Source organism: Solea senegalensis, linkage group LG18 (genome assembly GCF_019176455.1).
Source record: "Solea senegalensis isolate Sse05_10M linkage group LG18, IFAPA_SoseM_1, whole genome shotgun sequence".
Taxonomy (NCBI): Eukaryota; Metazoa; Chordata; class Actinopteri; order Pleuronectiformes; family Soleidae; genus Solea; species Solea senegalensis.
In genome coordinates this window covers 14,010,063-14,024,819 of record NC_058041.1, presented here as the reverse complement: position 1 = coordinate 14,024,819, position 14,757 = coordinate 14,010,063, and the positions used below count along the sequence as shown (strand labels likewise).

The 14,757-nt window shown below is 39.0% G+C and overlaps 1 protein-coding gene across 4 annotated transcripts; it reads right to left on the bottom strand.

Annotated features, from left to right (window-relative positions):
* Positions 1–2,244: 2,244 nt before the first annotated feature.
* Positions 2,245–14,190, bottom strand: LOC122759020 (pleckstrin homology domain-containing family S member 1-like). Of its 4 annotated transcripts, none has more exons than XM_044013477.1 (17): positions 14,143–14,190; positions 13,635–13,672; positions 13,341–13,438; positions 13,125–13,243; positions 12,449–12,583; positions 11,547–11,622; positions 11,407–11,436; positions 11,243–11,296; positions 10,389–10,460; positions 10,186–10,260; positions 9,793–9,824; positions 9,624–9,674; positions 9,413–9,538; positions 5,175–5,288; positions 4,410–4,505; positions 3,585–3,720; positions 2,245–2,974 (listed from the first exon to the last, which is right to left on the bottom strand). In XM_044013477.1, exons 2-17 carry the CDS (start codon positions 13,657–13,659, stop codon positions 2,843–2,845), a joined length of 1,371 nt encoding a protein of 456 aa, XP_043869412.1. In that variant the 5' UTR covers positions 13,660–13,672; positions 14,143–14,190; the 3' UTR covers positions 2,245–2,842. The 4 variants fall into 4 exon arrangements, with proteins under 4 accessions (XP_043869412.1, XP_043869413.1, XP_043869414.1 ...); XM_044013478.1 differs by having other exon boundaries at positions 10,186–10,257; XM_044013479.1 differs by lacking the exon at positions 10,389–10,460.
* Positions 14,191–14,757: the final 567 nt, after the last annotated feature.

The following is a 14,757-nucleotide window of genomic DNA, read 5'->3' as shown; positions in this document are numbered from 1 at the left end:
CCAATTATCTTCTCCCAATGTCAACTTATTTTTCTTTTAAACCAATCAAAACAAAACTTAAACCCAAGCACAGTAGAAAACTGTTTGCCCCTCTCAATCAGCAACACCTGAGTAAAATGACAGGTGACCTCAAATAACCCGGCATGACCCCGGGTCGGTGTCAGCCTCAGGCAGAATAAAATAAATAAAATACAAGCCCCTAGTGGTTGGGAGGGAGAATCTCACAAATAAAAATGAGACATTGCTCCTGCACTTTTTAAAATTAGCCAAATAGGTTGCATTTAAAAAAAATAATAAAATAAACGGAGGCAGTTGTGTATGTTTTTGTTTGTGCATGAACACAATTTAATGTTGTGTATGAGTACAGCGTCTGGATGTATTTCGGGAAAACTTGGCAACCATGTCCCTGCATTGGTTTGAATTGGGACTGCAGTAAAAGTTTTAAATGCTCAAGGTCACTGTTGTACATAATTTGACAAAGACTATATCACTGGAAAGATTTGTTGCACTGATATTTCACGCATTTGGAGTCTAGAAATGACAAGAACGATGATCCATATGAGAGATATTAAACAACCGAGTCACTGTTGTGTTTCACAACAATCTGGTCAACTTTAATCAGAACACGTGTACAAGCAATACATTTATCGTCCCAGTACGACTTGTATTTATAACACTTTCATAAGGGATGCTCAACATTCATAACAGTATATTCATAATCCAACATAAAATGAATGTCACAGTGGACTTCAGATGAACATCTGTGTAATGGCTCCATTAAAAACTTCCAACACTGACCTTGGAAAGACGGCGTATCGTGTCAAAAGTACTTATTAGCAGATAACATTATTTTTATATATGAGAGGGTTGGAGGAAACTCAGAGCCCTCAGTGGATACTTATCACTGGATGTATATAGAGAATATAAAAAAAAAGTAATTAACATTAAAAACATTGGTGGAAAAGGCCTTGAAGATAATGTGCGTTTGATGTTGTCTGTGTTCGCTCGGCATAATCTAAAAAGAAAAAAAACTGGCTTCCCAATTTATATGAATATAACATTTTCTGTTTCAAATGAGGGAGGAAATAGGTGAAACATCGCCCGAGGTGGAAGGTGGAACATGATTCATTCTGTCTGCATTTTTAATTCACAAGACTCTCCCTGAGGTACGGACGGCACTCGACGCTCTTCCTTCATCTTTATCGCCAAAGGTTACACATCTTCATGTGTGTACCTGTAACGTTGTTACACATACATTCAATACTATTACACACTAGAGGAGACATATTAACAATAAGACATTTTTTTTCTAAAAAAAGTATGCTTTTGTGCTATCTTCAGCTATGTATACACTATATATAACGAAGCATATAGTTTGAAAAACTTCAACTCCAGCTTGACTATATAATCCTATATAAATAAGGATTAATGGGATAGCTATTTAAAAACATAATGTAGTTAAAAAGCACTGACAATAAGTTGATCGTGGTGAATTAACGGGATAATCGTGAAGAAGAAATTGTTTATATTTCACTTAAATGACTTTAAAATGTTGTTGTTTTTTTACTTTACCAACATACAGTCTTTGTATCTTATTAAGAAATTCTTGTTTTTCACTTTAAAAGTTTCACTGAACATTCACGTGTCATATTTGTGATTTCTTTCTTGGTAAAAATAAGTTCAGCTCAGTGTGTTTTTGAGAGATTTTAAGAATTTAAAACAGAATTTTACAATAATCACAACAATATTATGAATTGCAGATCTCCCTTGTCACATTAATACCGACATGAAAGTTTTCACATTGTCCCAAGCTGAGAAATGACTTCTTGGACGAAGCCATTTTTTTACTTGCCGGTGCTTCACGTTATCTTAAAATGACCTTGTAAACATTTATAAATGTCATTTTTTAAACATTAAACATATACATTTCCATTGTTTTATGTACAGTATGTACTGTAAATCATATTCAAAAGGTGCACACATGTGTAGAAAAGAAACTAACTGTACAAGGGGAAAAAATCACTAAGCAGCGATTTGAGACAATAAAGTGAATAATCTATAGGGTTTTAACCCCTTTTTTAAAGTTGTAGATTATGACTGACAAATGCTGACATCTTAATTTTACAAATGCCCATTAATACCTTCAGAGTTTTGGTTTTTACTGGTTAAAGTTTTCCCACCAGATTAGAAAATGATCTCTAAAAAAAAAAAGATTCTTGAGGTATAGTTTATTCCCAGAATATACTGTATGATCCTACAGAGCAGGGGCATTTCACATTTAAAAAAAAACAATCCCGGAAGATAAGCATAACGTTAGTGAGTTATGAGTATAAGTATTTCTCATTTTTAACGTTAACCGTCACTTCTAGCTCCACTAAACAGTTAAATAGTAGGAGGACAGATTAGGATTTGATTAGGAATTAAACAACGTTCTATGCCATGTACTTTTCTGCAGACTGTGGTAAATGTTGCATTTTACTGGCTCACACGCGTCACATCAGCACTTGTGTAAAACTGTCTTGTATTCCTTAAGTGAGGGAGACCTAAACAAACCTATTTATAGAGAAAACCAGGCTATTTTTTGGTACATTTGACTTCGCCTCATGTTACTCAATCACTGGGCCTTAACCGGGAAATGAATAGCATCACCATCATTTCCTCATACGCTCGGAAAGAGTTATAAAATGTCGATATGCATCTCAGTAGACGTGATGGCGGGTTTGCAGAAAAGTACAACGTGCTACATAAGAGTATGATCCTGGTGACCTGGTTGGACCACAGCCTTGGAAGAATACTGTCTTGTTCTGTAGTGGAGGCAGGAGGGTGCCTGAAAAGAGTCATTTCAAACACACCCAGAACCAGGAGAGGAAGGCACGCCGTGTCCCTCAGCCGCAGCTTCCTGTGCGTCACTGCAGAGACTGCTGGGCGAGTGCAGGGGCAGACATCCAGGTCGACGCAGGATGGTGAGTTTCACCTGAGAAGAGAAGTGATCACACTTCTGAGCACCGACAGTGTCTTTTGGTGTCTTTCGAGTTGATGTGTAATTCGGCTTTGTGGTGGTTGTGTAGAGTACAGCAAAACCAAAATGAAAAGCTGCTATTTAACCCTTAGAACACAGAGCATTACTATATTAAAACATACAGTATATACAGAGGGTATAAGAATGTGCAGTATAGAGTGTCCTATATCCTATATATATATATATATCCTATATAAACACGCCTGAACAAAAAATACACAAAATGTTCGGATTGAATTTGTGAGATTTGTGATATTTAGAACTACGTCACAGTTCAAAGTTCACTTGGCTCGTTTTTATGAACAAAAAGGAAAGAAAGACTTCTGCACAATTATTTTTAATAATTTTGACTCAACAACACAGAAGAAGCATTATTTAAAGCCTGCATATGTGACACGCACCACAGATCTGCACCACGGTTAAACAAAGGCAACACTCTGTATGTATATTATAGTGACTAAGGACATTTTATTTCTCTTCACCTGGACATGGACCTCAGTGTCTGAAATAAAGTGAACTCATTTGCATGCTGTCTGTGTGAGCGTGACGGCGCGGGTGACATTACCTGGTTCTTGAGCGACTTGCTGATGTATATGTGGAACTCCTTCACGCTGCCGATGAGCAAGTCATTAATCCCCACAATCTGGTCTCCTTTGTGGAAGAGACACACGGTCTGGGGCTGACCCGTCCACCCGGACACACTGCGACACACACACACGCACACAGGCACGTTTCGTTTTTAGAATTAGACAGAAAATATACATTTTTCTTATCTGATACTGATATTGCAAAGTTAAAGCTCGAGTGTGTAACTTTTGGTGCTTTTTGTTGTTGTAGATTTTATAATTGTGCCTCTGTTTGGTCATCGTGAGCAGAAATGATGTAGTTCAATCATGTTAGAACTTCTTTGTATTTCCAGTCATACTCCGACCTGTTTGCAGCCGTCTCACTCTACCAGTTCGATGCTGCTGTTACCTCCATCTGTCTTCATAGAAAAAACAATTTCCTGTGTGCAGCAGGGGAAGGTTTTGTTGTTCTCGCTGTTGACGGTGCATTTAGCACCTAGCGTTTGTGTTGGAGGGAGAACTACGTAGTTAACAGTATTATATAAATATAAAAGGCTCATTCTGGGGTAATGAAAAAAAACAAAAAACAATCAGGTGATTGTCCATATAAAGCAGATTAAATTAATATATTTTATCTTCTGCCAATTAAAAATAATGCCATCCAAATTTTCCACTCTGGACCATCTGTGAAACGTTTGAGGATCATACTGATCTTATATGTGCATGTAAAAAAAATTGTATATATGTATAATATTATATTTAACTTCCCTTTAAATATCCTTTACATATTTTTGATTAAAACTTTTTATAGTGTAAAGACTTACTAGGATTTCCCCTCCACGTCAATCAGCGACAGGTGTTTTTTCAAATCTGCCTGGTTGACCTCGATGTCTCTTTCGTTCGGGGTGACGTGGTCAAGACTGGACAAGAGAAATGATGGACAACAAATGGCTAATTTAGTGGCAGTTTATAAACAGTAGCGTACAGTAGGTAGACAGACATGCTACAGAATATTAAACCATTAAAATCTATGAAAATCTCTAAAAAGTATTGTTTGTGCCACTTGATTTTCGTAAATCCTTGTCTGAAACCTTTGATTCTTTACATTCAATTCAAATGCAGATAGAAAAAAAAGCACTCATTTGTTATTATTGTCTCTTTCCTCTGTTACATTGTCATATAACATATATAAATAACTCGTTTTAAACTCTTGTTGCAAAGTCACTCGCCCTGCTGTGGTTGGTTTGGACAATAAATGCCAATTATGCTACTATCTACTCACACAAACTTCCAGAGAACTACTCTAACCAGTCATGCCACATGTCAGTGTTGGACCCAGCACTCATTCCAGATCATTTATATGACTGTGCGCTGTGCGTCTTTTTTTTCTTTTCGTTATCACACCCACTTGTGTTTTTTTCCTTACTGGCAGTAGCACAGTGGAGTTCACTCACACAGGAGATTTCATATGTTTGCTCACTTCACTGTTCAGTCTTCCAACCCTCGGCTTCACATGATTGTCATGTCTCACCTACAGTAATTGCCCTCATCTCTGCTCAGCCTCCAATTATTATTACATAGAATCTCACCTCTCAGTGGAGCCTTGGTTTTCCAGAGTGTACGCACGCTCTCGACCCTCCACAGGAGAGATGGTCCCGTTGTCACTGGAACTGCTGCTGAAGTCTGAAGGATGAGCTTCTTCTCTGTAAGAGGGAGCAACAGCGTGAGGGTGTTTCATGAAACAAATATAGATATACAGATTCAAAATCTTCTGTATAGTATTGATATTGATATCTGGACTTTGACACAGATTTCTTTTCAAAACCAATGATCTGTAATTACAGTATAATTACTTAGTTTCACAAGTTGTTGAATGCTTTTGTCTTGAATGTGTCCTTTAAATGCCCAAATGGAACTTTGAGGGTAACCATCTCCTCATAGCGTGAAAGGCGTGTGACCAAGAGCCACACAAAAAGGCTCTTGGTCAAACCAGGATTCAAACTATTGACCTACTTGCTGTGAGGCAACAGTGCTAGACATTACTCCACTGTTATTGTGATCATGATCAGATAAATAAGACTTGTTTCTCTTCATGAAAACCAAACTGAGGCCGTATAATTCAGCCACTTTAAGCATCTCCTCACTGTGTCCTCTTTATGAACTCCACCACACCTTAGGATCTGTTCAGATGTCACATTCACATTTCAACAACAGTCCCTCAAAACAGCTTGTAGCAACAGTGACATTAAAACACGGAGGCAGAAGCCAAGGATAGCACACACCCACTGATGATGACATTGAGGAAGAACCATCTGAATGCACCGTCATGGGGAGTGACTCACAGACTCACAGACTCACAACAACAGACTGTGGACTGGCCTCCATGTTCGCCCTTGTAACAGAGAATAACAGCAATAATGGGACAAGTTTAATAAAAGCTGCTTCTTCTAGTTACATGAACAAGGGGAGCAGCTGTCTTGTTGTTTTTCTTTATTTTTAAGAGTTGATAAAAGCAGCATGGGAGACACACATTATTCACTAATCACTGTGCAGGTGCAGGAGGAATTCTAATTAAGAGGCACTTAAGAAACAAGTCTTACTCATGCACCGACTGCAGCTCAGGAGGCTCATGTCCTCCTGTGTGTCAGCGCTGTGGTCGGCCACTTACAAAGAGATCAGACAACAGTGTGAAGCACAAAGTCATGACAAAAAATTTACCAGAGCCAACAGCACATAGGAAGGGTTGTTTTGTTCTGGAGGAGGCCATCGCCTGCTGTGTTGGTAATTTACGCAACAGGGCGGGCAGATTTGATTGGCTAACACCGCTCTGCGGGAAACAAATACTCTGGCTCAGACATACTCAACATTCAAATGAAGTGGTTCGCATAATAATAGATAACCTGGATAATAGAGTTCGGTTCAGTAACTATGTTGTTCTGCTTTGCATTCAAAGTGATTGAGGAGCATTAATCGGTTTGACACCTCCATCGGGTGCATGTGAGTCGGTTGTTGAGCTAAAAAGCTGTTTGCTGAGGGTTATTTTGCCCTTCATGGTCACCTCTAATGTGACAAAAATGCAGAAACATAAAACATCTTTTTACTTCTGAACGGTCAAAAGAGCATGGCTTTATCAGCCACAGCAGTGAGGACGACTTCTGTGGGTTTTTTGTTGCTGCACTTCTTGCTGTGATCATGGAAAATGTGCCACTGAAAGACATGTTTCCACAGATAAACATAAAAGCAACAGACGTGCCGCCGGCACCTCGTCTTACCTCATAAGGTCGTTTTTTACATGTATTAGAACAGTGTTTCCCAACCCTGGTCCTCAGGGAACACATGTCTTAGCTGATTCAGATGAACAGCTCGTTATCAGGCTTCTGCAGAGCTTGAGGACGAGCTGACCATTTGAATCAGGTGTGCTGTACTGTATTAGAAGTTCCCTGGCAACAGCAAAAACTACTTGGTAATGAATGACTGAGCTTTGTTTAGTTTGTATGTTCTCCCCGTGTGTGCGTTAGTTTTCTCCGGTTTCCTCCCACAGTCCAAAAACATGCAGATTAGGTCAATTGGACACTCTAAATGATTTGTAGGTGTGTGAGTGAAGGGTCGTTTATCTCTATGTGTGGCCCTGTGATGGACTGGCGAACTGTTCAGGGTGTACCGCGCCTTTCGCCCTATGTCATCTGAGATTGGCACCAACACATTGCAAGTCCAGAAAGGTTTGTTCTTTTGCCAATGTATGGCTATGAGTACAATGAATTAAGAGTGTGCACGGTATTGTTCCCGGATCTCAACTTTTGTTATCACACCCATTTCTATTTTTTCCTTACTGGCAGCAGCACAGGGGAGTTCACTCACACAGGAGGTTTCACTTGACTGTTCTCTCTTCCAACCCTCACAGTATCATCATATCATCGTTATCATGGACAAAATTGTGTGTCCTCTGTTTGGGGCTATGGAAATGGCCCCCCTAGGTCACAACCATCAGGTGGAAAAAATAGTTGATGAGTTTCATCTGCATGCAATTAAATTCAATCGTGTCTTGCGATTCTCTTCCCTCTTTCGTTTAGTCTTGTATTTTCTGTTTTATTTTGACACTCACATCTTGTCTCCATTCAGGTGTCTTCACCTCCTGTTCCCATGTGTTTCATGTCTCATTGATCACCTCCTAATGTGTCACACCTGCATCTCATTGACTCTTTTCCCTCTCACTGAGCCACTTCGTCTTGTTTGCTTGGACTGATGCCCATTCCCTGTACCTAATTTGTCACCAAGACCTAAGATCTAACCATGTCTTTGTTGGGTCTCCATTACAAGTTCAAAATTCTTCCTCCTTGGAACCAAAACACACCCTGTATTCATTTACCACACACGTTTTCCAGCTCAGTGATGTCACTTGGCACAAGGGTCTATTATTTTAGCCCAAACCTCATAACTTGACCTACATGCTCACACTCCATCACTGCCGTCAAAAAACGTGGCGGCAGCGAGTCACGTTAACAGCCACAATAAATGACCTAGTTCACCGTGACATGCACATACCTCTGCCGTTTTCAAACAATGCTACACGTGTCTGTCTAGCTCTATGAGACGTTAAGGAGTCTGGGGATCAAACTGTCAAAAGGCACATCGGTCATGTTTTATGACAACCCTGACAACAATGTATGTAAAAGAAAAGCCCTACCTGACAACGTTGAAAAACAGAGAATAACACTGGAAAATCTGGTAAAACTGTGAATTAACCTGCAATTTTTCCTTATCCTTTCCACAAAAATAAAATAACTAACTAACAAACACACATGGGTGAAAACATAGCCTCCTTGACTTGAATAATAACATTAAATGTAAAGTTAAACCATTCTGTCCTCATTCACAAAATCTATCACAACCCGTAGCAAATGAATGCATTCTATAGCATTGCTCACATTTATATTAATGTATAATAGTGTTTCTGACTATTTTTACTGCCATTTCTGTGCATGAGTAAGTGTGACGGTTCACACTTGGCACTAAATTACACCCTGGATGTGTCTCTTATGTAATTAAATACACTGGGACGTTATTACCTTTCAATAACGTCACAGAACACAATTAAGTTTTTAATGAGTCTGACTTTACAAAATAACTATTTTATTGCCCTTTCTGCAGACACACTACCATTTCCTTGTGATATGTTTCATAAAGGAGTTACAACATAATTTTATGCATGTCTTAATAATAATAATGCAATGTTGCTCTGTGACGCCAGTCCACGACCCGCATGTGGGTTCCAGACCCAGTCCATGGAAAAGACTGGTTTTACTTAAACCAAGTGTGAAAAATCATCAGCATCGCGCACGTTTCCATGACTTAGCCGGACATTAATCACTGCAGACAATCAGCGCCGACTTCGTCAGACATAAAGGTCATGTTTGCTCAACTATGCTTGGCATTTTTATGGCAGTTGGCATCCATAATGTTGCATTACTGCCCTCCTCCTCTTTTCAAAATCATCGTTACTTGCACAAGTTGCCAAACAGGCTCCGAGATGCCATTCTCACGTTAATCCTGGAGTGTCAACAGTTTTGAGTTGCAGAAAAGATAGAGACTCTTTGTTTTTGTCAGGTGCAACAGCCAATAAGACTGTGGTTAACCTCTGATGATGGAGCTATTTTGGAATCTGTGTCACTGAGGAAACATTGTTGTTTCAAAGAGCAAAGGGCATTGACACGCAAGACAAAGTGGAGAGTCAAAAATATACATGCACACACATGGCCCACCACAAAGGGGAAGAAAGGAAGAAAGAGGGAGGAAAGTAAAACAATCCTGCAATCAATCTGAGGTTTACCTCTCCTCAGCAGCTTCCTCCTCGCTGAACGAAGGCAGCGGTGAAATCTGGGTCTTCAGTTTGTCAAAGGCAAGAGTGACAGTTCTCATGAGGCTGCCGTTGGTGACCCTTTCCACTTCAAGGTCCCTACAATAACAAAGAGTCAGCAATTGTTCATCCTTACGAGTAAAAAATAAGGGCACTTGTTTTTAAAGTGACGTGTGAAACGTACTCTGCCCGAGTGACTCGCTCTTTTGGAGAGAGTTCCTGCATCGTTTCATATCTGCAAGAGGAATGAATTTAAATCAAGAGACAAATAAAGAACAAAAATAATAATAATAATAATAATAATAATAACAATAAAAAAACACTGACTTAAGAAAAGAGTGATTAACACTTACAGTGACTCCACGTTGGTGCCATTTCCATTCACCTCAATCACAAAAACAACAAAATTAGCGACAGTACAGATGAAATTTATAAAAGTTATAGTATATTTAAAGTTATAATCACCATTTGTATTTAAAAGTAGGACATTAGGGTTTGTTAATTAAAAAGTAAAAGGTTAGTTGAGGTTAATTCATTCATTTAGTTGTTCAATTAATGCTTTTAGTGTCATAAGTATGATTATATTATAATTATATAATTCCAAGTGAGGATTTGATGCTTTACATATACAGCATAATTAATTATTAAATATTTTTTTGGTCACAGACATTTTCTAAAAGCAACAGCGTAATTATAATGGATATAATGGCAGATTCAGTGAAAAAATAATAATAATGCAACCCTACTTGTGCTTGTCTTAAGTAGGATTTGGGATAGTCATAGATTGGCTCGGACACAGGTCGTCTACCATCTTCATTCTGCTGGCCAATCAGGAGACATTTTATTATGCCACATTTCTCACACACACACACACACACACACACACACACATACACAAAAAAGGAAAATTGTTACTGAATTATTAACATTAAAAGCCAAGATGTCGCACCTCCCAGCCATTGGCGTTGTTTTGCAGATTGTTTGAGGATGGATCAGACACAGACCGCACCTTAAATGACGGCTGGAAAAGGAAGCAGAGGACACATGAGAGCACCAGCATGTCCACCGTCTCTGTGTGATTAAAGCATTTTTCACATAAGTCAGAAAACAGGAGGGTTTTTGCAGAGAAACAAGAGAGAATGAGTGTCTTAGCTTGTGCTAACCTAGACACTGAAGTCTTTACATCCACATTTGGATCATATGTCTTATCCTGTCTTCTACTGACCTGTGCTACGTCTTCCTGTCTTGTCCAGTCTCATCTTGTCTTGCATGTCTCATCTCATGTTGTCTTTTCTTGGCTCTTTTGATTTGTCTTGTCTTATTTTTCTCATCACGTATCCTCATTATGTCTCATCCTTTCTTGTCTTGGTCTGTCCTGTCTCATCTTATCTTGCCTATCTTGTCATATCTTTTATTGTCTCTCTTGTCTTTTTTTCTCATCACATCTCTTCTCATTCTGTCTCATCCATTTATGTCTTGTTCTTTCCTGTTTCATCTTGTCTTTTTTGTCTCATCTCATTCTGTCTCGTCTTGTCTTGTGCAGTTTTGCCCTGATTTGTCTCATCTCACCTCATACTGTCTGGCCTTTTCTTGTCTTGTCTCTTTTTGTCTTGTCTTGTCTTTTCTTGTCTCATCCTGTCCTATCTTGTTTGGTCTGATCTTGAAAATCCAATCAACACGCAGTTTCCCCCAAAGCAATGCTGTGATTGTCTGATTTGGACGGTTAGGATTAGTTTGACAGAATTCAGGCGTTTAGACAGAGTTGGACAGATTCATGAAGAGCTTTAGTTGCAGTGGACCAACCTTCTCAAACGGATCGGATGATTTCTTTCTCAGCATAACAGGATTTGAAATGACCTGGTGAAACAGAAGGGAAAACCCATCAGAAAAAGAGGTGATCGATGAACACACAGAAGCGACGAGTGATGAATGTGAGCAGCGTGGACTAGGATTCACTTAATATTTACCTCAATTTGGTTGTGCCCATTAGTTATTTCCTGCAGGAGGAAGATCACACATCAAGCTATCATGATATCAATTACAGAGAAAAGCAAATATTTAAAAACTATGACACAATATCTGGGATGTAAGTAAAATCTACACGTACCTCGATATTCATAAATCTATACGGCCGGGTTTTCAGGGCCTCAAACAGGTCAACGAACCAGCCGTCCACGTCATCACTAAAAAATAAACAAAATAATTAAAACATGGACAAAAATTCAATTTCCTTTCAAAAACATATTGCTATTACATTCAATTTAAAAAGCAATTCTGGAGTCAAATTTAGTGATAAATTGCTTTAAACTGCGTCATTCAGTGACAAAGCAGAGCCATTATCATCAATCGACTCTTATTAAACAGGAAGCATCATAAGCATCATAACCTTTGATTGTACTAAAGTACCAAAATAGACGGTGTAAAGGGCAGAGGTGGCTGTCACTGTCATTGTTGGCCTTTAGTCAAATATTATGAGTGAAACTCATGGTCTAAATGTGGATTACAGCAGATCTGACTTTTAATTCAGGAGTATTGTTCCCACACAGCATCACTGCAAAAACAATAAAGTAACCAAATCTCTGATAACATAGAATGATTTGAAAATGGCAGCATTCATGCACAGTCCACATATGTTAACATGTAGGTAGGTAGATAGAAGTAAGTAGAGTTAGGTAGGTCGGTCGGTAAAGGGAGGTAGGAAAATTAAATTAAGACCCCAGTACCTACTACAGCCTAGTATTTGTAAGTTTTGAACTTTTGCCCTACAAGAGAAAACATTTGGAACTAAAGTTGGTTTCACTCTATTTGATTGAAGCTTTAAATGCCTTCTTTGGGCTGTTGAGTGCTCATCCAGGCATCCTTCACTCCTACTACATTCATATTCATGCACCCTGGCTGCTTGGGGTGATAGTAAAAGAGAAGCGTGTGTAATTGTTTTTACAGTACAATGAAGGTGGTAAAGGAGCAATAAATTCCATCTGAGCACTTTTATATCACCAGGTGACCGACCTGTTCTCCCCGACCAGGAAGTATTCCCTGTCTCCAGCTTTGATGAAGAGCACACAGGACGGGGGACACTTGAAGCTCTTGTGGATCCACCCCCACCTCTGGTGCTGTTGAGGACTCACGTACAACAGTGAGATGCTAACAGAGGGACACAAAAGACAAAAGAGACACTTCTGTCTGATTTTGTTTTTTTTTTAAAGAATATAGTGTTAAGAAATAGCCTCCATCATGTGTGTGTGTGTGTTGTTTTGTTTTTTAATCTATTCACAATTCTTTACCAGTCTGCTAATAAGCAGTTAATATCAGTTATTAACCAATACCTTTGTTTTTTCACAACAAACATTTCCACCTTTCCAATCAAATTCCTTTTGATTGGACATTTAAGAAGTTAGATGTGACCTCCCTCTGTGGCTTTGTTCAATTTAGAGTGTCCAATTAACAATGAGCAATTGGGATTGGGTACGTTGCTCAGGTAGGCAGGTACCCCAGCGCTTGACGTGGCAGAGACTTGACCCGGCAAACCCTTTGTTCCCGTGAATCATTTTTTTATGTTTAAGCACTCATCAGTTTCTTTGATTACTTTCTTGCTTGCTTCCACCACCCCAAGTATGATTTCCCTCTCATGTATCAGTTTATTTTTATGATTCTTTACATGTGCAAAACAAAGAATAAACCATACTTTGTCAGGTCTATGCCTCCAAGTGGCCTTTCCTTTTCCGTTGCACTCCTGAAGTATTTGAGCAGATGTTCGTTCTCGCTGACTTTGTACAGCACAAAGTGTCGCTTCTTCCACGATTTCTGCAGGATAACAACAAGAATCGAAATATGAAAATAGGAACTATGGCACACGGGGATATACTGTACAGTATGCTGCATTCACTGTGCCATCTGTCACCTCTGACTTCAGTTTGTGTGAGGGAGGAGACTTGTATAGGTATCCTGATCTGATCTCCTTCACCCCGTCAACTGGTTTGTAGAAAACCGCATTTCTGCCTGAGGGCAAAAGAAAACCCTATTGTTTGCGATTGATTGCTTAAGTGTCCTTGTTTCCAGCAGTCTCCCTATCAATTGAATCTTGCGTGACTAGATGAGATTAACTGTAAAAACTAATTTCCTGATCACAACTTCCCCTCCAAAAATAGTACCAAATAAAGACAAGAACCTATAAATAAAAACATAAATCACAAACCTGGGTTCCTTTGGGACTTGTACATGATGACAACAAACCTGAAGAAAAGTAACATGGAAAAAAATCAGTCTCCGTGTTCTCAAAACAGTATTAAAACCGAGCAGGAAATACAAAACGAAACTCTGTAAGGTTCAAATGTGCACCTACAACAAAATCGTATTAGTGCTTTTCTTCATTAGTTAATATTATTAATATTAAAAGTCTTAAGTCTTTGCATTATTCTGCATGCACATTCAGAATCAGAATCAGAATACTTTATCAATCCCCAGGGGGAAATTGTTTTTGTTCCAGATGCTCCGTGCAAAGTGAAATAGAAATAGAGCAGTGGAAACAAGGCATAAGATACGGATATAAATAAACAGTAAAATAGGCAATAAGATGGAATGAAATAAAATATTAAATAAAATAATCATAATAATAATATAAAAATAAAACAATAATAAAGTCAAGTGTAATATCAGGGTAATTAAAAATTTAAAGTTTATAGGATAAAACACCATGTGCTTACCTGTGTGCACCTGTTCAGGGACTCCACTCACTAAATGCTGCTGCTTGAGGAAGCTGAATGTTTTTATCTGCCCTGCAAACACCAACATATTCATAATGGGAACTGGAGTTTCTGGTTTGTCGCCTACAGCTGAGCTGGGAGGTTGTTTTTTTTTTGAAGGTTTCCTGTTGTCTTGTGTGGCACAGGGGAATCTTTGGTCTAAAATCCCCTTTGGGAAAACATAAAGTCAGTATCAGTATTATTTATTTTACAACATCGTTGCCACACATGAAGCAGGGAGGTTGTCATGCCAGGTAGTTTGCAGAAGTAGTTTGCAGTATAGTGCGGTAGTTTAGTATGCAGGTAGGTCACTGGACCTGTGAGGGTGTGTCTGAGGGGGGGAGAGGACAGTCCGAGTCTCACGGAGCAGATTTGAGAGACATTCTGTGCACGTGCAGTGACTTTAGCACAAATTCCCTGCTGTCATCGTCATAAAGGTGAACTGGAGGCAGCTGCTGTAAGTGCATTTCTCAGCCTGTGTGCATATGAACTGGCTATTTGTGCAAATGCATGTAAAAGGTCATGGGGCCATAGCACACTTTTAAAGAGGTATCAGCTGAGACAAATTTAAATGTT